The 25,318-nt window shown below is 39.1% G+C and overlaps 1 protein-coding gene across 1 annotated transcript; it reads right to left on the bottom strand.

Annotated features, from left to right (window-relative positions):
* Nucleotides 1-1,898: 1,898 nt before the first annotated feature.
* Nucleotides 1,899-25,115, bottom strand: LOC138354112 (piggyBac transposable element-derived protein 4-like). The gene is made up of 5 exons (XM_069307975.1): nt 25,088-25,115; nt 23,813-24,009; nt 20,841-21,626; nt 2,628-2,787; nt 1,899-2,092 (listed from the first exon to the last, which is right to left on the bottom strand). Exons 1-5 carry the CDS (start codon nt 25,113-25,115, stop codon nt 1,899-1,901), a joined length of 1,365 nt encoding a protein of 454 aa, XP_069164076.1.
* Nucleotides 25,116-25,318: the final 203 nt, after the last annotated feature.

Raw genomic sequence — 25,318 nt, 5'->3', positions numbered from 1 at the left:
TACAAATATTTTGATACCTGGTATAACATTCGACTAATCCCTTGGTGACCACTTAATGGATCGTCGTGGGCAGCTGAGAAGACTTGTTCACGGTATGCTTTGGGGGACCACAAGCTGGATAACACTCTCACAGTCCTCTGAAGAGGGAGATAACTTAGTTCTCCATCGTCTCATCAGCATCTGATCTCGGAGGAAGTATCCAACACCATCTGTCAAAGCATCCTCTTCCTTAACAGCTACAGAAAAACAGGCATTTAAACTATGATCACTCTGTTGAAGTTGGGTTAAGGTGTGGAATTTTATATCAAACTTAGGGGAAGAGGTAGTAACAGGAGGTACAACTTCCTAACTTGGCACAACTCCCTCAACTGCACTAACTTCATCCAATCTAGAAATAAAAGTGTCAACCAAGTTAATTTCCGGTTCTAACGTTGAAGGTTTTCCAGCCATCCCTCCGGTTGCAGGATTGGAACATCACTCAGGGACTTGATGACTTGAGATCTGGTGACTGTTCATGCTGGACACACTTTAGGAGCAATCTCACTCGTTTCTGAGAGAACTCTACCTGGGTTATTGAACAAATTGGGAAGATGGCTGTTTAACATAATGCCGGCAAAGTCATTTCCAAGAATTATATCGACACCAGGAATAGGTAAGGTATCACAAACACCTACAGTACATAGTCCAGGAGTATAAGGGGATTTAATGTAAACTTGCATGAGGGGAACACGTTGCACTACCTCAACTATACCCTGTATAAGAATTACTTTGTCCAGGTCAATCTTCTTGACCTTGGACAACATACTGAAAGTAATCAAAGTTAACGATGCACCAGTGTCTTTAAACATAACTACAGGAATCCAGTTGTCTACAACTCCAACCATTTTTGCATGAATCATGTAAGGGTCAAAATCAGCAAGCCACTGTGGCTTACGCTTACAAAATGTCTCAGAATTATGACCTTGCCTACTTTTACTCACCACCAAGGCATTTGGTCGTAATTCCGGATGTAACCTGAAACAATGACGAACAACATGACCTTTCTTGTGACAATAATTACATTGTTTCACATCAGTCGAACTTGTCGAAACTGATGTAGCTTTACTTAGGTTAACAGTACCCTTAGATCTAACAGATGCTTGGTCTGCCCTGGCTGTAAGAACAGATTTTGCATGATAATGACTATTCCTTGACCTTTCAGGATTTACCTGCCTAGAAGTGAATGTTTTAGGTGCCATGTAAAAATTGTTATACGGTATCTTATAAATCGACTCATGTTCATCTGCCAACAAAGCTAACTCATAAACATCTTTGTAAGAACGTCTACCTGTGGCTAGTGCCATGGTCAACTTTACAGGCAAACAAGACGAAAGTTCTTCAAATAAGATGAGCTGCATAAGTGGCAACAAATCATGAATATTTTTTCGGTTTAACCACCAGTCAAAAATTGACTCTTACTCGAGCAAAATGTGTAACTGTCTGATCAGGTGCATGCTTGAGACCTTTAAACTTTTGTCTAAATGCTTCTGCATTTAGTTCATACGCTTGCAAGATCCTCTTTTTTACTGTGGATTAATGAAAGCTGTCTTCGAATGGGAGCGAAGCGAAAATCTCTTTTGCCTTCCCGCACAACTGATCTTGCATAATGGTCACCCAAGAATCTTCTGGCCATTTTAAACTAGTAGCTAGCTTGGAAAAGTGTAAGAAAAACAATTCAGGGTCCTTCTCATTAAATTTGGGTAATTCAAACCCTTTAGGGAAGTAACGTCTACTACTGTGACTACTTATACGAGAACTTCCCTTAGAACCCTTACTACTGGCAGCGGCTGCAGCTTCTAACTTTTTCTCCTTAAGCCTAATCTGCGCCTCAGCCATCTGCTGTTTAATTCTAACTGTCTCTAACTCTGCTTAGTTTCCTCTTCTCTTTGTTTAGTTTCTTCTTCTCTTTGTTTAGTTTCTTCTACACACTTAAACCTTTCAAACTCAACTTGCTTTAGTTGAAGTTCTAACTCCTGCCTTCTTAGTCTGGCAGTACTCTCAAACTCATCAGGGTATTTTTCTAATACCTCATCACTTAACAAGCCATCTTCTACTAGATGCAGAAAAAACTATTTCTCAGTATCTTAGCTTTAGTCATTCTGGGTGCCACTTCTAACTCTTAAGGTTTTTCCCATACAAATCAACACGGATTTTGTCAAGGTCTTAATCCTATCTACTGATGGATTTTGCAAAATTTATTTTACTAATTGCTCCATAATAATTAATTATTTAGACACTTTCAGAAAAAAAAATATTATACCACAATAAGAATATACTAATTAGCATATGGCCCTGCAACAAAAATGTAACGTTTACCTCTGTCGTGCAGTGTTGCAAGTGCAGAAATAACTGGGTTCACATAGGACTGCAAGCTGAATCATAATGCAGAAACACAAGTCATCAAAGCGTCTTCAAGGAAATGATACCGTAACATTCACTTCAAATAGGCACAAAAAGCTAGAAAATAATCATGGATCAGTTCTACTGTGTCATATATAATTGTTAATCCTCAACACTAGGATTACAACAATAATTGTCCTGGAAACACAGGAGTTGCTTCATAAAGAACCTCAAACAACAGGAGTTACCTTTTTGATGATCACGGACAAGGCGCCCACCTTTAATAATCTCTATGTCATGGTCGGGGAGATATAACCTCCATATACCTATTTTAAGGTAGTAACCTTCAGCATCACTGGAACACATAGCCTGGCCACATATCACTCTAGGTTCTAGGGGAGTAAAAAGCTAGCAACAAATATTCCAGTTTACTAGCATTAATAACCTTCCATAACAGCACACTACTAATTTCACACACATATCCAGCTTCTCAACAACTGGGCATGATACATCAAATACAGGTCTATAAACTGCATCAATCAACACTAGCTGACACCAGGAACTTTGCCTAGCGCAGTGGAACACTAGTGTGGGACATTTGGGGCTTGACTCTATTTATTTAAATATTAATGTAATGAAATTAATTACGAAGGACCACCCGCTTTTATAGTAAAGAGGGAAACTAATAAAATGTGATCATTAGAAAATTCCTAGAGGAACCAGTAACTATGGATAAATACTAGAGAATATAATCACTTATATAATTAATGGGCTGTATATAATTTAACTGAATCAAAGCCTCAAACACCTACATTGGGGGGGGGGTGGTATTACTAGAACTTCATATATGTCTAGGAACTAGTGTGGTTCTTGCACCAGTTCATTATGCAATAACCTAATCCTATGACCAATTATTGAATCAATAAATTTGTCACCAATAAAAACATAGATTATGAACATCAGAAATTAATGATTATAATAAACACGTGTTAATCCAGAAAACAGTGATCCGTAGTAATAATACACTACAGATAATGTAATTAATGGAATACGGAAAAGGGTCTTAGCTTGAAGACGTTTTCCAAGACATCGGTCATGAATCATCCTCGGAATCTCCTGAACTCATCATGGAACACTGGGAGATGATTAACACGGGAAATGACAGCTCGGGGAATTCTTCACACACAAGCTGTAAATCAAAATATATTCAGTTGCAACATGTTAGGCTGCTAAATATCGATGTTCAAGAAATTAAAATGGAGAGTGGAAACAGATAATAACCTGTGTTTTATTTTAGTCGCTCGGCGTGACGGCAAGCTACCCAGCTATAACCTATCCATAATGATGCATCAAAAGGGAATAAAGGTACTTAGCTAATAGGGCACTGTGTAAGTTGAGGCTTGCCGAAGCTCGCGTCCTAGGTTCTGGCATCGTAATAACGGACACATGGTGTCGAGCCTAGCCTAGATGTTGACGCGCTTCTCTGGCCGGTCACGTTGGACTACACGGAACAAATTAACAGGTTGCAGGCTGAACGTCAAGTTAATTCTCGTTGACGATTCAACACGATGTATCCTGTGACACTGACACCAGCTAAGTTGCTATATTCTGCAACAATTCTTCACACCTCACAGTGGCGACTTTCCTCTTCCACACGCTCTCGGTGGCGTCTTCTGCAGTAATGGCGTCTCCTCTGCCCACCTCCGCGTCTCGCATTTGCTACACAAATTATTTACTACGAATAATATCATTTCTCGCAGTTGCGACTGAAATGCTTGGATAATGACGGGTTTATTATTCAGAGGAGTGAAATATTATTATTTGCTCGTTTTAAGATGGTAAACGAGCAATGGAGATGAATGTAATTCTCTACCTGGCATTCACGCGTGACGTTAAATTTATTACCAGGTAACAGTTGTAACTAGAAACGCTCTATTTGGCATTATTTGGGGGTCAGGTTATCGGTAAATAATTACCACACAGAACACCGTTGTTTTTAGAGAATCAAACTCAATTCTCTGACACACGGGATATAGATGTGTTTATTATGGTGGAATCTGACGCAATACTGGCGTCTGGTGACGTAAGAATTCTAGCATTATTGTACAGATACAATTATTAGTACATGTGAACTCTATGGTTGGTTAATTTTAGTTACTACAGTGATTAGTAGATTTAGTAATAATTAATAATAATACAACAGTGTTGGAAATTTCCAACATAACTCCGGGGGGAGATTTATCGGGTCGCAGTGTAATGTGGAGTATTGACACACCCATCCCGAAGTTGGTATTAATATTAGTATGTTAGTATGTTAGTACACACTTAACGAATGTCCCGTATTTGTCAAGGACATACAAGAAACTTAAGTCTTGCAGATTTCATGTTAAATGGAACATGTTGTTATGAATTACCTAAAGCTGATAACTAAGAAAGCTTACAATAAACTCTGTGACTGGTGTCGCTATGACATGTAATGTGTATGTTACTAAGTCTCAAAGTCTGTAAACTCTCAAATACTCTAGATAAATAATGTTATTTATAGCCTATACAACAATTAAGAATTTAAATCACACAATTCAAATAACTGAGAATCTACGGTGATGAGAATGTCTTGGGTCATGGTGACTTGTAACTGTTTTGTTACTTGACATCACACCACAGTATCATTAAGATTACGTAAATTGGATGAGAAGTTATTTGCCCTTGGTCAGAGCTATAATAGGCTTGTAGTTTCCGTTCGCATTGTTAAACAACTGCTCTAGTGGAAACATGTATTAAATATTAAAACATTAAATGATTAAGTTATCGGTAATCAGGAACTCTCTAAAGCTCGCAATAAACTCAACAACTAGGGTCACAGTGACATGTAATGGTGTATTACGTAGCTGCTGAATCGTAGGTAAACTCAGAAAAAGTTCCTAAGAACTGATAACACTATTGTTTAAGTTGTATTCTACATTATTATACAGTAAAGTATTATTGGGTCATTTAAGATCAAGGAGACTATGACACTACAGTAAGGTCACTGTCTAGGGTCGCTGTGACTTGTAACTATTGAGTTACTAGACAATAACATCACGCAGCATCATGATCATGCCAAAATTAAATGAGGAAATTGAATTTAATGTGCACTGCCGTGCAGTAGTCATTCTGACTGATGGTACAACTAATTTGCTAACTAGCTAAGATAGTGGAAAATTAGAGAACTGAAAAGATTTGTTCATTAAATCAAGGAAAATTCTGAGTCGACAGTGAGATTAGTAGCCAAGTCATTCTGACTTATGAGCTAATTAAATTGCAGCTCATAGGCTTGTCACTGTAAACTTGTTAATACGAAATCACCTTTACATGAAATTGAGTTTATTAAATCAGTCTCTATAAGTATAGTCAACTGTAATTAATGGTGAGTACAGATTAGGCTAGTACTCAGTTGACACTAACTAAAGTCCCTAAACCTACCTAAATAAATGGTTTAAATTTCTAACCTACCTAAGTAAGGGACTAAGCTAATTGTGAGCAAAAATGTACTTGAATTAACATTGGGAGCTGTATTGAGCTCATTAACAGATTGAGTTATATTGAACTCGTCAACAGTGTTGACAGGGTGAGCTACAGTGAGCTCGTTAACATGGGGAGCTATATTGAGCTCGGTAAGCATGTTAACAAGGTGAGTTATATTGAACTCGTCAACAGTGTTGACAGGGTGAGCTACAGTGAGCTCGTTAACAGAGTTAACAGGGTGAGTTATATTGAACTCGTCAACAGGGTGAGCTGCAGTGAGCTCTTTAACAGAGTTAACAGGGTGCGTTATATTGAAATCGTCAACAGTGTTGACAGGGTGAGCTGCAGTGAGCTCGTTAACAGAGTTAACAGGGTGAGTTATATTGAACTCGTCAACAGTGTTGACAGGGTGAGCTACAGTGCTCGTTAACAGAGTTAACAGGGTGAGTTATATTGAACTCGTCAACAGTGTTGACAGGGTGAGCTACAGTGAGCTCGTTAATATGGGGAGCTATATTGAGCTCATTAAACATGTCAACAGTGTGAGCTACAGTGAGCTCGAATTAACGAGGTAGAGTATTGCATCTTTCAATTATCATAGCGAGCCGTGCTCGTGGCATGGGGAACATCAAAGCGTTCAATTGTCATGGCGAGCAATATTGAGCTCGTATTCGCATGGGGAACAGTAAGCACTCAATTGTTACGTTAATTCTAAAGTGAGCTATATTAAGCTCATAAAGCATGTTAATTAACAATGCTGATGTTTAACGATAATGCATTAAACAAAGGGAAACCTAAGATTGCTGGAAATAAAATAACTGCTGCGATTAATCCTATTCAAGATCGTTTGTAACATTTTCCCAACCTAAACGTTTCACGGGTTATTAGTTCTCTGTAGATTCACTTACGTATTGGTAAGTTTGCAAGTTTGTTCGTGCTGCGCTTCTACAATAATTAAGCAGAAACGAAAAAAAAAACTCAAACAAAATTGATGCAAGTATTTATCACTAACTCTTAGTGCAGAAAACATTGTATTAAGAAGGTTTTCTTGGCAAACCTCAAGCGCAAGTATTGTGGACCAGTGGTCCTTGTGAATATATAATTATAGAAGTTGCTTGATGACTTCATAGTATTACTAAATTCAGGAAATGCCAGTGGCATTGTGTGCTAGATTCTCTAGCCTAACATTATTAATTACCTAGGGAGTACTAGACTCTCTAGCCTAACATTATAATTTACCTAGGAAGACTGAGTGTGGTCAATTACTACTTGTCGAGAATAATTCCAGGTCTGCAGTGGATTCAATGGCTTGGTCGCTGTGACTTGTACTTGTTTGAGTATGGACCACTGGTTTCCTACTGAGAGCTATGAAACATCTCGGCGAGTACTAATTGCACTACATTCAATCTGAGTTTATTACTCAGCTGTGTTTCTCCTTTTAGCTTGCGGCTGGAGAATTGATTTACTGCTGACTAATTTATTATTGTTGGCAGGCTTAGGCTTGTTCACATTCAGAACTTTACCTGTAAGTAAGTAGCCACCTGCAGATTGGAGCATATTCATTCCCAATCGTTTAACATGTCCAGTTATGAACTGGTAATAGTAGTCGGCTCCTACTAGTACATCTACATTGTTAAGGCGGTCAGACGTTAACTTGTTGTCAGCCAAATTAATTTCACGTTCCTGCAGGAAGTGGGCTGTGTACCCCAGACCCTTAATATTTAAGTCTAAAGGTATTTGATCTGCAACAATAGCTTGGACAGCCTTGGCATGACTACCTAGTCGTACAAGCGGTTGAACTACTGAGTATTCATGGGTTCCTCGATTTATCATAAACCCTGACAAGTTTAATTTTACCTGTCTGATTGGTTGTAAATTAAGTGCCTCTGCTGCTTTCTGAGTAATGAAAGTTCTCTGGGAACCTTGATCAAATAGTCCACGAGTGGTGATCTTGGCTCCTCTGTTATTTACTTGAAGTTGGGCAGTAGGCAAAGCAGCATCCACTTGAGATGCTTGTGAAGTTACGCTGTACACATCTCGCACCTTGCAGCACTGTACTGATGTAGATTCTCTACCTCCAATTATAGGATTGACATAATTTGTCCTAACTAATTTGCACAGTGCAGCATGATGCTTGCCCCTTCTACACCTATTGCAGGTGTTCAGTAGGGTTTCACCGCTATTAACATTATGTGATTTGAGACACCTAGTACATTTGTGTAACTGTTTGAGTCGTCTGACTCTTGTGTCTCTATTAGGGTAATTAGTACATTTGTACAGAGAATGTTTTTGATTGCAAAACAAGCACATTCCCCATCCTACAGCTCGTTTAGGGGTTACCGGTTTAGGTAAAACAGTACCTGCAGGTTGTGATGGTTTTGTTGCTTGCATTTGCTTGTTATTTATTCTCTTGTGAGTACTTGGTGTACTCTGGGGAGCCGTTACTAGGCTCTTGGGAGTGCTCTTTGGACTATTAGGTCTCTTCGGAGCACCTGTGGAGTTATTAGGAGTGCTCTTTGTACTATTAGGTCTCTTAGGAGCACTTGTGGGGCTCTTGGGCCTTACTGATGAATCAGTGTTTGACTCATTGTTATTACATTGATTATTAGTACCTTTATTACCTAGTGACAGTGTCACTTTAGGAGTTTCAGGTAAGGAAACTGATGTGGGTACAGTTTTGGTGCATTCAGATTTAGCATTAAGTGCCTGGTCTGCTGTATGATTACTCATATTGCGCAAACCTGTAAATATATCCTGCATTGACAGGGTATTACCATTCTGGTATACATATAACTTATTAAGTGTGTCACCAGACAATTTTCTTTGGATGATAATTTTAGTCATCCACTCAGTAGTTGGGTGATCCACCTCTTTACTGAAGGAATTTAACAGTGACTGAAGCTGGAAACTAAAGGCTTGTAAAGAGTCAACTGATTGTTCTGGTGAAGATAAATCTAATAATTGGTGTACAAGGTTTATAATAGTCTTCTCATTGTTAACACTTACTTTAGAAGGCTGTTGTGAGCAATTGTGACCATTACTTGTGTTGTTTAAGGCTTCTTGCTTAGCATCAGCTTTAATTACAGCTTCGGCTGCTGCTGCAGCATTAGCTTTATCATTTTCTGGTTCAGATCCACTGATTATTGCAGCTTCACTTGTTTCATCTGCAGCTTCACTTGTTTCTCTGGGTTCTTGTGATAAGCTAGTTAATTCAGTAGCCTCATGTATTGAACTTATAGAATCCAGGGAACATTGAGAAGAGCTGTCTGAAAATTGATTAGACTCTGTAAACAAATCATCACGTGAAGTTGTATTAGATGAGATGTTAGAAAATGAAGGTTGAACTTCAGTTGTTGATCCTGTGTAGTGATCAGTATTGATTAGAGGATTCTCCTCATTTTGAGGTAGCTCAAGTATTTCATCTGAGCTGAGTGCTGGCTCGGGTGTAGGTCTATTAATGATCTGTTCTATCCACTCGGGAATATCTTGTCTCGCAAGCACCTTCTTATATTGGTCTAACCTGTTTTGAACGCTACGTTCATAGTTGTCAAGATCAGATTCTGTCAGACGTAAGTGGTCTGAGACAGTATGACCGACCTGGAGTAAATTCCTGTGAGACTCGATTAGTCTTTATATAATCATATTTTTGGTTAGCGTTCCTTATGGAACTTGCTAGTCTGTAGACGTCACCTGGGTCAGTTTCTACACAGTTGTCACATCTGATAAGCAGTTTTCCTAGCTGAATTTGAAGACTTGTCAAGAATCTTGCATTCCTTTCTAGAGGATTCATTCTTGTGGTAAATTGAGCCTGATAGGGCTTATATAGCTACTTGTACAGCTATGGTGTCTGCTCCTTGATGTAGAGCAGGTATAATTATTGACAGCCTGGTATTTTCTTGAGGCTGATTGTAATTTACCTCATTTAAAGGTTAGCTACCTACCTAATAATAAGCAACTAAGATTTGAGTGGTACCTTGGTCTCACTACAGGTGTTCCTCAGCTTAGCTCTTCAAAATCAGCCTTGGATGGGTAGTGAACTTACAGTAACACTCAAAGATGTACATAAAATATGCAATAAAATATAATTACACGATAAATGGTTAATCCCACCCGTGATAGGGTCAGCACAAAAATGAATAATATATATATCACTAACTAGCTCAAGCCTAGTTGTGTGAATTTCTACTTAAGAAACTACAAATTTATTTAGTCTATGCTTGTGCCAAATTCAGCACAATCACAGCCTAAATTGCTACCTAATAAAGGTTGGCAAAGATTATATTGTGGTGCAGTAATGTGCAAATAATTGTGCTGTATTTTTGGGTTTTTGGATTTTATAGTTTATATAATATATACACTGGTAGAATTATGTGAATAAGAAATTAAATGAACACAAAAGAATTAATTGTGTTTGGCAAGTATTCTACTGCCGTAAATAATATCTAACTCCTGAATGTACTCCTAATTGTTGAATAAAATGTTATCAGGGTTAGTAATGATTAATTAGTATGGGATGAGCAATTTATATTAGTATACTGGATCCTAAAATGTTAATGATCCACTGACTTGAGTGAATCAGTAATTATAACATGGATTCAGGCTATAATGGACGGTCTGCTGACAGTCATATATTGAAATATTTGTATAGCCCAAGTGGTTAACACATAATTGGTGTTAGTGATTAATTAATAAGTTATGAGCTGTTGCTCCTGGTGACCTAAAGATTCTTACTTCAGTATGAAGTGTAGGCCTAAGTTTTGTGGGCAATTAACTGTGTCCCACGAGTGCTACCTTATACATAAGGTGAAAGTAGCAATGAATTGGTGTGACTTAGGCTAACCTATGTTACGCTGTTGGTAGACACAATTAATAAAATGGTTAGTCTAGACTACATCACACAAGGATTAGTTATTACTAATTAGTATTTATAATTATAATTTATGTTTATCCGGTTCGAAGGACCATAATGTGGGACATTTGGGGCTTGGCTCTATTTATTAAAATATTAATGTAATGACATTAATTACGAAGGACCACCCGCTTTTATAGTAAAGTGGGAAACTAATAAAATGTGATCATTAGAAAGTTCCTAGAGGAACCAGTAACTATGGATAAATACTAGAGAATATAATCACTTATATAATTAATGGGCTGTATATAATTTAACTGAATCAAAGCCTCAAACACCTACATTGGGGGGTATTACTAGAACTTCATATATGTCTAGGAACTAGTGTGGTTCGTGCACCAGTTCATTATGCAATAACCTAATCCTATGACCAATTATTGAATCAATAAATTTGTCACCAATAAAAACATAGATTATGAACATCAGAAATTAATGATTATAATAAACACGTGTTAATCCAGAAAACAGTGATCCGTAGTAATAATACACTACAGATAATGTAATTAATGGAATATGGAAAAGGGTCTTAGCTTGAAGACGTTTTCCAAGACATCAGTCATGAATCATCCTCGGAATCTCCTGAACTCATCATGGAACACTGGGAGATGATTAACACGGGAAATGACAGCTCGGGGAATTCTTCACACACAAGCTGTAAATCAAAATATATTCAGTAGCAACATGTTAGGCTGCTAAATATCGATGTTCAAGAAATTAAAATGGAGAGTGGAAACAGATAATAACCTGTGTTTTATTTTAGTCGCTCGGCGTGACGGCAAGCTACCCAGCTATAACCTATCCATAATGATGCATCAAAAGGGAATAAAGGTACTTAGCTAATAGGGCACTGTGTAAGTTGAGGCTTGCTGAAGCTCGCGTCCTAGGTTCTGGCGTCGTAATAACGGACACGTGGTGTCGAGCCTAGCCTAGATGTTGACGCGCTTCTCTGGCCGGTCACGTTGGGCTACATGGAACAAATTAACAGGTTCCAGGCTGAACGTCAAGTTAATTCTCGTTGACGATTCAACACGATGTATCCTGTGACACTGACACCAGCTAAGTTGCTATATTCTGCAACAATTCTTCACACCTCACAGTGGCGACTTTTCTCTTCCACACGCTCTCGGTGGCGTCTTCTCCAGTAATGGCGTCTCCTCTGCCCGCCTCCGCGTCTCGCATTTGCTACACAAATTATTTACTACGAATAATATCATTTCTCGCAGTTGCGACTGAAATGCTTGGATAATGACGGGTTTATTATTCAGAGGAGTGAAATATTATTATTTGCTCGTTTTACGATGGTAAACTAGCAATGGAGATGAATGTAATTCTCTCCCTGGCATTCACGCGTGACGTTAAATTTATTACCAGGTAACAGTTGTAACTAGAAACGCTCTATTTGGCATTATTTGGGAGTCAGGTTATCGGTAAATAATTACCACACAGAATACCGTTGTTTTTAGAGAATCAAACTCAATTCTCTGACACACTGGATATAGATGTGTTTATTATGGTGGAATCTGACGCAATACTGGCGTCTGGTGACGTAAGAATTCTAGCATTATTGTATAGATACAATTATTAGTACATGTGAACTCTACGGTTGGTTAATTTTAGTTACTACAGTGATTAGTAGATTTAGTAATAATTAATAATAATACAACAGTGTTGTATTAGTGTTGGAAATTTCCAACAACTAGTGCCTATATGCATCTAATACCAACAAGGATGGTGGTGTGTCAACCAATTACACACGAGGTATGAGGAATACTATGACATACATCACCTTGGCATTTCACAAGTTCCTCAAAATATATCACCTCACTAAGACACATAATAATCACCTACCACCTTGTATACATAATGGACAACAGTAGAAAATGATCCATATACATACATACAGTTACATGATTAACATCTAGCAGGCACAATACCCCAATATGAGGTCACAAATCACAGACAAAAACCTAACACGTCCCCTCATCTGAAAAGACCAAAGAACAGTGACGTCTTGAGGCACTTTTGCCGAGAGGCGACACTCTTACCAACTCTAATAAGTCAACGGACCTTCAACTTTCAAATCTCACTAACGCATTTACAATATAAACTCATTCAGGAACTTCTAATTCGCTATACAACAACTTAAGACTTTAAGGAACAACCTTACATAATGATATATAATAGTAATTCGATACATTAAAGAAATTATCTGAAATAGTAAATAAGTACACAAAGAAATCACACGGATACGAGATGGCAACACTGGCAGAGTCGGTACTTTACTGGGGGAGAGGGGAGGGCGGGGGGGGGGGGGGTTAGGGAGGATTCAAAGACATTACCAACGGCTATACAAATGCATACAAAGATAATAAATATATTTAATATATACAACATGTGTATCATAAGATTGTCTAAGTGGAAAACAGTTCACAGTGCCATAATTTCATATAATATTAAGACAAATGAGTAATGCAAGGTACAACACTCATATGGAATCTTTTCAATATACATGTGATGAATACATATGGAAACTAAATGTATACACTCTCTAACATGGTCCACATAATGTTACCTAGATAGCATTGATGTAGCATTACTTACAATAATCATACAAGGATGTTTTTTAAATCTAGGATATTAGGCTACTGCTATAACTAGACATCTAATATATATATATATATATATATATATATATATATATATATATATATATATATATATATATATATATATATATATATATATATATATATATATATATATATATTAAATATGACCGAAAAAGTAAGATTAATAATTCTAACACGAATTTTCTCGATCTTTCGTACGTTTCTTTTCACTGTTGGTGGTAATTCAAAAATCAATTCTCCAAAATTCATTTTTATTTCTAGTCTGACGCGACACTTGAGCGCGTTTCGCAAAACTTATTACATTTTCAAAGACTTTACTTTACACATACACAACTGAATAGAAGTTACACATCTTCGATTTGTTTATATCTACATTTGAGTGAGGTGGATGGGGTGAGGTGGTATTAATAGGGTATTAAATTCCTAAACACAAGACAGAACACGAAACAATGGGTATTGAATGGAAGTGATTGTAGAAAGCCTATTGGTCCATATTTCTTGATGCTTCTATATTGGAGCGGAGTCTTGAGGTGGGTAGAATATAGTTGTGCATTAATTGGCTGTTGATTGCTGGTGTTGACTTCTTGATGTGTAGTGCCTCGCAGACGTCAAGCCGCCTGCTATCGCTGTATCTATCGATGATTTCTGTGTTGTTTACTAGGATTTCTCTGGCGATGGTTTGGTTGTGGGAAGAGATTATATGTTCCTTAATGGAGCCCTGTTGCTTATGCATCGTTAAACGCCTAGAAAGAGATGTTGTTGTCTTGCCTATATACTGGGTTTTTTCGTAGAATCACTGTTTACCAACGTACCTGTGGATGAGACAATCGGGATGATAGCCGACAGAGTGTATCGTGATCCGGCCTGTACTCCTCTTGACATACCAGAAAATATTCTAAGGAAACTACTCCAAGCTTGTACTAAAGAGGCACCCTTCCTGAGCCCGGATGGGCACATGTATAAGCAAGTAGATGGGGTCGCCATGGGTTCTCCCCTAGGTGTCCTGTTTGCAAACTTCTACATGGGTACCATCGAGCAAAAAGTCTTAGTCGACATGAACTTGAAACCGGCCATATACTGCAGGTATGTTGACGACATTTTTACACAGGTACCTGATGTCAGACATCTGCAGCAGCTGAAGGAGGCATTTGAGCAGAGTTCCGTGCTGCGTTTCACTTACGAGATGGAAAAGGATGGGAAGCTGCCCTTTCTAGATGTAACAGTCATGGAAAAGAGCGGAGGTTTCCACACTGCAGTCTACACTAAGGAAACGAACATAGGAATGTGCCTAAATGCCAACAGCGACTGCCCAGACAGGTACAAGAGGAGTGTTGTTAACGCTTATGTCGACCGTGCTCTCAGCCACAGCTCAGAATGGAAGCAAGTCGACGAAGAACTCTGTAGGGTAAGGCAGGTTCTAGTCAACAACGGCTTCTCCAATGGTTTCGTCGAAGACATCATAAGAAGGAAAGTGAAATGCCATGCAACCTCTGAAGAGACAACTAACACAACACCTATACCCCCTATTAGACTATTTTACAGGAACTTCTTTTCCACAGCTCATAAAACGGAGGAAAGGGTCCTGAAAAATATTCTTAATAGAAACGTTATCCCTACAGACAAAAATCAGAGGATACAACTGACGATTTACTATAAAACCAGAAAAACGGCCAGCCTACTAATGAAAAACTCTCCAGACACAAAGCAGAACGTTTTAAAAGAGACCAACGTCGTCGATGCCTTCAAATGCCCTCTTGGGGACTGTAAGCTCCAAAAAAAACAGTATATAGGCAAGACAACAACATCTCTTTCTAGGCGTTTAACGATGCATAAGCAACAGGGCTCCATTAAGGAACATATAATCTCTTCCCACAACCAAACTATCGCCAGAGAAATCCTAGTAAACAACACAGAAATCATCGATAGATACAGCGATAGCAGGCGGCTTGACGTCTGCGAGGCACTACACATCAAGAAGTCAACACCAGCAATCAACAGCCAATTAATGCACAACTATATTCTACTCACCTCAAGACTCCGCTCCAATATAGAAGCATCAAGAAATATGGAAAAATAGGCTTTCTACAATCACTTCCATTCAATACCCATTGTTTCGTGTTCTGTCTTGTGTTTAGGAATTTAATACCCTATTAATACCACCTCACTCAAATGTAGATATAAACAAATCAAAGATGTGTAAGTTCTATTCAGTTGTGTATGTGTAAACTAAAGTCTTTGAAAATGTAATAAGTTTTACGAAACGCGCTCAAGTGTCGCGTCAGCCTAGAAATAAAAATGAATTTTGGAGAATTGATTTTTGAATTACCACCAACAGTGAAAAGAAACGTACGAAAGATCGAGAAAATTCGTGTTAGAATTATTAATCTTACATTTCGGTCATATTTGATAATATATGTCAACAGGAAAGACTGCTACCAAAATATACAAATATATATATATATATATATATATATATATATATATATATATATATATATATATATATATATATATATATATATTTATATATATATATATATATATATATATATATATATATATATATATATATATATATATATATATATATATATATATATATGTCGTACCTAGTAGCCAGAACGCATTTCTCTGCCTACTATGCAAGGCCCGATTTGCCTAATAAGCCAAGTTTTCATGAATTAATTGTTTTTCGACAACCTAACCTACCTAACCTAACCTAACCTAACTTTTTCGGCTACCTAACCTAACCTAACCTAACCTAAAAAGATAGGTTAGGTTAGGTTAGGTAGGGTTGGTTAGGTTTGGTCATATAACTACGTTAATTTTAACTCCAATAAAAAAAAATTGACCTCATACATAATGAAATGGGTAGCTTTATCATTTCATAAGAAAAAAATTAGAGAAAATATATTAATTCAGGAAAACTTGGCTTATTAGGCAAATCGGGCCTTGCATAGTAGGCTGAGAAGTGCGTTCTGGCTACTAGGTACGACATATATATATATATATATATATATATATATATATATATATATATATATATATATATATATATATATATATATATATATATATATATATATATATATATATATATATATATATATATATATATGTCGTACCTAGTAGCCAGAACGCACTTCTCATATATATATATATATATATATATATATATATATATATATGCATATATATATATATATATATATATATATATATATATATATATATATATATATATATATATATATATGTATATATATATATATATATATATATATATATATATATACATATATATATATATATATATATATATATATATATATATATATATATATATATATATATATATATTTCCACAATTACATGGCATACATCTTTGATACAGAATTAATATAGACTGGGAAATGTATGTCATACATTGACAATACATTAAATAAGATTAATATATGGTAACATGAGATTACATCATATACACAATATTCGTGATACGAGGCTATCAACCAAGATATCACTGTATAGTTTGAGCACACTCCTACACCAATCTCAGTATGATCATACTGGTGTATGCGTGGTCATAACACCCACCTCTTCCCGTGGAAACTTTAGTCAGACCCACCTCTTCCCATGGACACTTTAGTCAGACCCACCTCTTCCCGTGGACACTTTAGTCAGACCCACCTCTTCCCATGGACACTTTAGTCAGACCCACCTCTTCCCATGGACACTTTAGACAGACCCACCTCTTCCCATGGACACCTTTAGTCAGACCCACCTCTTCCCATGGACACCTTTAGTCAGACCCACCTCTTCCCATGGACACCTTTAGTCAGACCCACCTCTTCCCATGGTCACCTTTAGTCAGACCCACCTCTTCCCATGGACACCTTTAGTCAGACCCACCTCTTCCCATGGTCACCTTTAGTCAGACCCACCTCTTCCCATGGACACCTTTAGTCAGACCCACCTCTTCCCATGGACACTTTAGTCAGACCCACCTCTTCCCATGGACACTTTAGTCAGACCCACCTCTTCCCATGGACACTTTAGTCAGACCCACCTCTTCCCATGGACACTTTAGTCAGACCCACCTCTTCCCATGGGCACCTTTAGTCAGACCCACCTCTTCCCATGGACACCATTAGTCAGACCCACCTCTTCCCGTGGACACCTTTAGTCAGACCCACCTCTTCCCGTGGACACCTTTAGTCAGACCCACCTCTTCCCATGGACACTTTAGTCAGACCCACCTCTTCCCATGGACACCTTTAGTCAGACCCACCTCTTCCCGTGGACACCTTTAGTCAGACCCACCTCTTCCCATGGACACTTTAGTCAGACCCACCTCTTCCCATGGTCACTTTAGTCAGACCCACCTCTTCCCATGGACACCTTTAGTCAGACCCACCTCTTCCCATGGACACCTTTAGTCAGACCCACCTCTTCCCATGGACACCTTTAGTGAGACCCACCTCTTCCCATGGACACCTTTAGTCAGACCCACCTCTTCCCGTGGACACCTTTAGTCAGACCCACCTCTTCCCATGGACACCTTTAGTCAGACCCACCTCTTCCCGTGGACACTTTAGTCAGACCCACCTCTTCCCATGGACACCAAGGAAGGACTGTGGGAATTTACATTTGAGAGCAATATTTAATAAGTTTAATTTTATATGATAAATTATTAAATTTTGGTTAATTATATATTTAATTACATTATAAGTTTATTTTATTAAAAGTAGTGGACTGACTCAGTCTGCACAACTGATTCCTTTCACACTTGGGGGGGGGGGGGCATTATATATAAAACCATAAATAACTAATCTTAAAAAAATCTGTTAATTAAGTTAAGATTTTGGATTTAAGGCGTTGCTTTGCTATACGGTCTTGCTCTCAGTCTGGACGCCAGCCTGCCTACAATATACATTGCATTAATGCATACAAAATTTATTGAATTATTAAATCACGAAATAGGGTGATTTATTATCGCGAATACTTACCCATCAGTGCTGGTTGATCATGCCACATAACCATATCAGGCTGGTAAACTAAGAAGGGCCACTCCCTATAACTATATCAGAAATGGAACAAGGCTTATTATTGTAGAAGAAGTCAATCAGCTGAGTGTACCATAGGAACCTGAATACTCTTCAAAACTCCAGCCCTGCATCAAGTGTACTCACTTAATAGGTCTTGCGGGGTTTGTGCTTTGGCTCTTTGGTACCGCCTCTCAACTGTCAATCAACTGTGGTCACATCACTTACGCGCGCGCGGCACTTGAGAAAAAAAAGCCATTGTGTGCACGGGATTTTGGGCGCTCAAGCGTAAACACAAAAAAAGTGTATAATCTTTTCACGCTCCTAACATCAATTCTCGAGCTACGTATTTCATTTTGGTATCAATGTGTTGGCAATAAAATTCTCTACAAGATCATATGCATAAAATGTCACCAAAGCATTTGCTATCCCACCACGAAACAAATAAACACGAAGATGACTCGCCGTGACACCCAAACAGGAAGTAAATGTTACAATACAATACAATACAATTTTATTTAGGTAAGGTACATACATACAATAAATATTTACAAGGATTGTTTGACTTATAGGAAGAGCTAGTACATACAATGCCTAAAGCCACTATTACGCAAAGCGTTTCGGGCATATGTTCATACTCTTTCGTTTGTTGTCAGCTCCACAGTGATCCTACAGCGTTGATTTTGATATCACTGAACTCGCAATAAAATTCCCCACCCAGACATATGCCTATGAATGTATAATTATTGTATGGGGTGACCCGCACAGGTGTGGGAAGTGGCCGAAGTGTTAGCCGTGATTTCAGCTGCGACGACACTGTTGTGATACAGCGCTCTGAAAGTTTATACTTATTTCACTGTCCTGACATTATTTCTCAAGCTACGTATTTCATTTTTCTATCAATGTGTTCGCAATAGAAAGTTCTATAAGAACATGGGTAGAATTGGTCAACAGAGCGTCAAATAAATTTGCGGCGAATAAAATCTTACGCGTGTTTGAACCCGTGAGCGTAAAGTTTTTACTTTGTTCATGTTTTTCAAGTTTATACTTGTTTCACACCGTTTTTTTTTTGTTTAGTGTTTGGAATAAAGTTCCCTACACAGACATATACCTATCAAATACAATTATTGGGAAGTCACACCTGTAGAGACGGCCGAACACACACACCCGGAACCCACTCTGGACACTCAAACTCACACCCGCAAAAAAAGTTTCTGGTGTTTCGTGTATACTTACTTTAGTTTTCGTGCTACAGTTGTCATTTAGGGGCCTCGTAGCCTGGTGGATAGCGCGCAGGACTCGTAATTCTGTGGCGCGGGTTCGATTCCCGCACGAGGCAGAAACAAATGGGCAAAGTTTCTTTCACTCTGAATGCCCCTGTTACCTAGCAGTAAAATAGGTACCTGGGTGTTAGTCAGCTGTCACGGGCTGCTTCCTGGGGGTGGAGGCCTGGTCGAGGACCGGGCCGCGGGGACACTAAAGCCCTGAAATCATCTCAAGATAATCTCAAGACATCTCAAGATAGGTATCAAAATAATCCTAAGAAAATAGACTACAATACTACAACAACCTAGGACAATTATGTGTACTTACCAAAGGAAAGACGATTGTAGAAAAATAAGTTGAGCATTTTCTCTCCACTCCACCTCCTTCAGGTATCGATTCCTGAAGTTGCTCAACAGATGTTCGTAGGTGGAGTGAAGCTGGTGCGGGTGGTTACTTCTTGTCCACCCAATACACCCTTTTCCTGTGATAAGTGGTGTAACACGGTATGACACAAAGTGGAACATCGCATGTCTTGCATGCTATACCAGTTTCCTTCCTAATACCCGACTTTGAACACACACAACACCTGCGACGTTTGGGTAGTTTTACATGTTCATGCTTCAATTTGTAGTTCAGGCGAGTCTCTGATAAAACAACATGTCCCTGTTGTCTCTGTGTTGGTAGTACACTACAGTCTGAATCGTCGCTCTCACCATTGTCTTCAAACAACAGTGTAGCAGCAGAAATATCTTCATCAGATTCATGGTCGGCTTCAGCACGAAGTGTCGACGTGAAGAGAGGGCGCCTAACACCCGACGGGCCAGGTGTTGACGGGGTAGCAGCAGGATACACAGGACCAATGTCATCATTTATGTCTGGAGCATGAACTATATGTGGAGATGGTGTAGTTGTTGCAGGCCACTCTGCCTTGTCAAATTTCAATAAAGACCAAATAGCAACCTCATGAAACTGGAGCAGAGTTAGTTTCTTTCGGTCATCTGTGTGGGCCTTGTACAATGCATAAGCGTTTTGCAAAGCCATTTGCAGGAAATAAAAGGTTATTTTCTTTGTACACTTGTGATATTTCCTGGCGAAATGGTAATACTTTACCATTTGATCAAAGTGGTCAACACCCTTCATGAACTTATTGTAGTCAACAATTGCCTGTGGTTTGTTCACCACAACCTGCTGTAATCTTGTTGTTCCATCTGGCCTACGAACTCGTTTGCGTTTTTGAACTCTATTTATGTCTGCATTGTGGAGGTTGGTAATCATAGAGACAACTCGCTTGTCTTTCCACAGCAGAATGAAGGTGTTGTCCTTGCGGCGGTAGACTGTGGTATCCACATCAATCTTAGTCTTCGCTATATGTTGCAGGTCTTTTGGGGCGCCACGTACGAGTCTAATTGTTCCACACGTGTACACCCCCACTTCTCGCAACTTCTCTGTAAGGGTAACTGAGTTGTAAAAGTTATCCATATAGAGATGGTGCCCTTTGTTCAATAATGGCCGCATCAAACCAGTTACTGTTTCCATGATGGTTTGACCAATGCCACAATACACTTCAAATCCATAAATGTAGCCAGATGTTGATTCGGCTAGCATATATAATTTCACGCCATATTTGTCTGGTTTGTTTGGATTGTACACTTTGAACGACAACCGGCCTCGCCATGCCATTGTCCCTTCATCCAAACACAACTCTTTTACTGGGCTATTCACTTCTTGAAACCGGTGTTTCAGGTAGTTCATCACTGGTCTCACTTTGATCAATTTTTCTGTATTGTTCACTGGCACCGCATTGTTGTTGAACGTATGAAAAAACTGGCCTGTGTGTTGAAACCGTCTGCTCGTCATAAACATGTTGAAGAATCTTGCATGCCATGGTTTATTTGTCTGCCAATACATGCGCATAGTTGGGAGCCTGTTTATTCCCATCAATATAACGGCAATTTCATGGTGCGCAGTTTGAAACAAACCCCAAGTAAATCGGATTTAAGCTGGATTTTTTACAATTATTTTAAAACGGACCGTAAATGTACGACGCGACCACACAAGCGATAGAAATAAACCCGTCGTGTATCCACGTGCCGTGGGCATGAAAGTGATTATTAATACTCTTCAAAATTCCAGCCCTGCATCAAGTGTACTCACCTAATTGTGCTTTTGGTGTTTGAGCTTTGGCTCTATGGTCCCGCCTCTCAACTGTCAATCAACTGGTGTACAGATTCCTGAGCCTACTGGGCTCTATCCTATCTACGTTTAAAACTCTGTATGGAGTCAGCCTCCACCACATCACTGCCTAATGAATTCCATCTGTTAACTACTCTGACACTGAAAAAGTTTTTTTTAACGTCCCTGTGGCTCATTTGGGCACCCAGTTTCCACCTGTGTCACCTTGTTCGCGTACCACTTGTGTTAAACAGTTTATCTTTATCTACCTTGTCAATCCTCTGAGAATTTTGTAGGTTGTGATCATGTCTCACCTTACTCTTCTGTCTTCTAATGTTGTGAGGTGCATTTCTCTCAGCCTTTCCTCGTAACTCATGCCTCTTAGTTCTGGGACTAGCCTAGTGGCATATCTCTGAACTTTTTCAAGCTTCGCCTTGTGCTTGACAAGGTACGAGATCCATGCTGGGGCCGCATACTCCAGGACTGGTCTTACATATGTGGTATACAAGGTTCTGAATGATTCCTTACACAGGTTCCTGAAGGCAGTTCTGGTGTTAGCCAGCCTCGCATACGCAGCAGATGTTATTCTTTTGATATGGGCTTCAGGAGACAGGATTGGTGTGATATCAACTCCTAGATCCTTCTCTCTCTCTCTCTGTCCGTTTTATGAAGGACTTCATCTCCCATTCTGTATCCTGTGTCTGGCCTCCTGTTTCCACGGCCTAGTTTCATTACCTTACATTTACTCGGGTTGAACTTTAGTAGCCATTTGTTGGACCATTCATGCAGTCTGTTTAGGTCATCTTGTAGTCTCATACTGTCTTCCACCGTCTTAATCCTCCTCATAATTTTTGCAACATCAGCAAACAATGAGAGGAATGATTCTATACCATCTGGGAGATCATTGACATATATAAGAAACAGTATGGGTCCAAGGACTGAACCCTGCGGGACCCCACTGGTCACGTGTCGCCAATCTGAGACCTCACCCCGCACAGTGATTCACTGTCTTCTGTTACTTAGGTACTCCCTTAGAGTGTGTTCCGTTTGGGTTAAGTGTAATATGGCGAGTCTCCTTTTTCAGTCAAGGAGCGCTCTTGCCCATATATATTTTATCACAATCCCAGAGGAGAGGTATTTAAATTTTACTTTCTTTAAAATGATTTCAGCTTTTATTTATTTTGTTAACTTATGCTGAAAACCGTAACCAGCTTCTATGAATTAAATATTTATGTATAGACACAAATACGCTCTGTACTCTACATGTTTGTGACGTGGCGGTCACATTTTCTCCACAATGAGTGGAGGAGTTATTTACATTTCTTCCTATTGAAGATAAACTTAACTTTAATTTTGTTTTGATGGTTCTACACAGCAACAGAAACTATATTTTCCTGATGTATATTTAGTTAGGTAAAATATAATAACTATAAATAAATATTGTGTGGGAAATTTCCCACATAATTCCAGGGAAAAGAAACATGGATCGGAACCCACTGTTTAGGACTAGCCGAACACTTCATTACTCCTTTTCAGAATTTTTTAAATATTGTTTTAATTTTACTGTGCACTCCTGTGCAGCAGTACGTACAGGATGGACTTCCAGTATTGGAGGTCTCTTGGCGACTTCTTCTCCAGCCAACTCCAGTGGTACTAACTTTTATAATGTCTTGAGGCTAGAGGTACCTTTGCACTTTACTTTTACTGTCGTCAAGGTACCCTGGCTGTGTGGGTGAACACAAACATTACAAGCTATAAGCCACTCTGAACGTGCGGTTGTTGCTGCCCATTAGAACAACATCACTATGGTTGTAAGTGAATTCGGTTATAGGGCTTGGTAGCCCCAATGCGATACTCACGCAGAGCAGTTAATTCTTCCTTGTCCAAAATTCATTCGACCGACTGATTACCTGTGACAGGTGTTTATAACTTCGAGGTAAACCATTTTCCCCAACGTTTGAAGGATCTCTACGTTCTTCATCAGTGAGGGAGGCAATAGGGGTGACAGATCCTCCATACATCAGGTGAGATGGACTAACAGGCTCGTGTTGTGAGTTATCGTCAGAGAGGTAAGTCAGTGGTCGGTTATTGACTCTGGAATTAATTTCTGTGACAACGGTTTGGAGTTCATGGAGATCTATTTTCTGGTAGTTTAGAGTTTTTTCCTTAGACAGCGTTTCACTGTCCCTACCATCCTCTCGTAGAACACCCGGGTCACAGTGTTATGGGTGGTAAAATTGCCAGTATCACTGCCATTGATTCAGGGCAGTCTGAACAAGTGGGTGGTGCCAGACCTACAATAGGCGTGCTTCACCAGCCACCAAGCTGGACCCGTTATCGCATATCATCAACTTGGGGCAGGATCTACATACAGCAAACCTGTGGTAGGCCTGGATGAATGATTCAAAATTCATTGGGGAGTTACTTCCAGGTGAGCTCCTCAAGTGGTGGCACAAGTAAAAAGGCCTTAACAGCCTTAACGGGACTTTATCCCTGGTGCCTGTTAGGATAATAGCTCCTGTGATGTCTACCACAGTGGTCTCAAAAGTGTGAAGGTGCAGTTCTCGGTCCCTAGGATGTGGTGGTGGTCCAGGGAAAGGACACACCGAGCATCGCACCTCAGGCAGACAGGATTTAAGAATTGCAGGATTTAAGAATTGACTTAACAGTTTGGCAACCTTAGGGAAGCCAGTACCCCACCATGGAGTGTGCAGTGGTCGTGAAAGTAAAGCACAAGCAATCTACTTATCTAAAGATTCCGTGGGGAGGAACTGAGGTTGTTTATTTCAAGATCAACGGCTGTGTGCTGTAATCTTCCCCCCGCAATGCAGAGCGTTCTGATTGTCTGGATCAATCCAGAGACTTAAGTCACTTATATGTTTTGCTGAAAAGTTTCATAGTACTCACTCTAGGTTTACACTTGTGCATGTTTGACCCAGTACTTAGGAGCACCTTGTGCTCTTAATAATCTATCTACTTGTGCTTGATACCTACTTTCTGCAAGAAATCAAACACATTTTGGGTTACTCTGAGTAGTTTATTCAGAGCAGAGCACCGAGAACAGTCAATTACTGAAGTCAAGTGAGGCTTGGGATCTCAGTGAGAATAGTGATATTGGTCACTATGACTTGTGACTTTTGTTCAGGCCACTACCTATCTACTTCAGTGGATAGGTAATTATTTACCTATCCACTGAAGCCCATGGAACCACATCTCGGCTTTAGTTATTTGCTTTAATGTCAGTCCTCTAGATAGATTATCAGCTGGTTTCTCCTTAGTTGGGACTATCAGAGTTTATATCCAAATGATAAGTCTCTAATTACTTTAGAGTTGTTACTGACATAGAGCATTTTGCTACTATAGTTGTATTCCAATTGCAGTACTGCTTCATTATCTGGCCACACCACAGTTAGTTG

Source organism: Procambarus clarkii, chromosome 61, assembly GCF_040958095.1.
Source record: "Procambarus clarkii isolate CNS0578487 chromosome 61, FALCON_Pclarkii_2.0, whole genome shotgun sequence".
In the NCBI taxonomy this organism is placed as follows: domain Eukaryota; kingdom Metazoa; phylum Arthropoda; class Malacostraca; order Decapoda; family Cambaridae; genus Procambarus; species Procambarus clarkii.
This window is presented reverse-complemented; position numbering and strand designations above follow the sequence as displayed.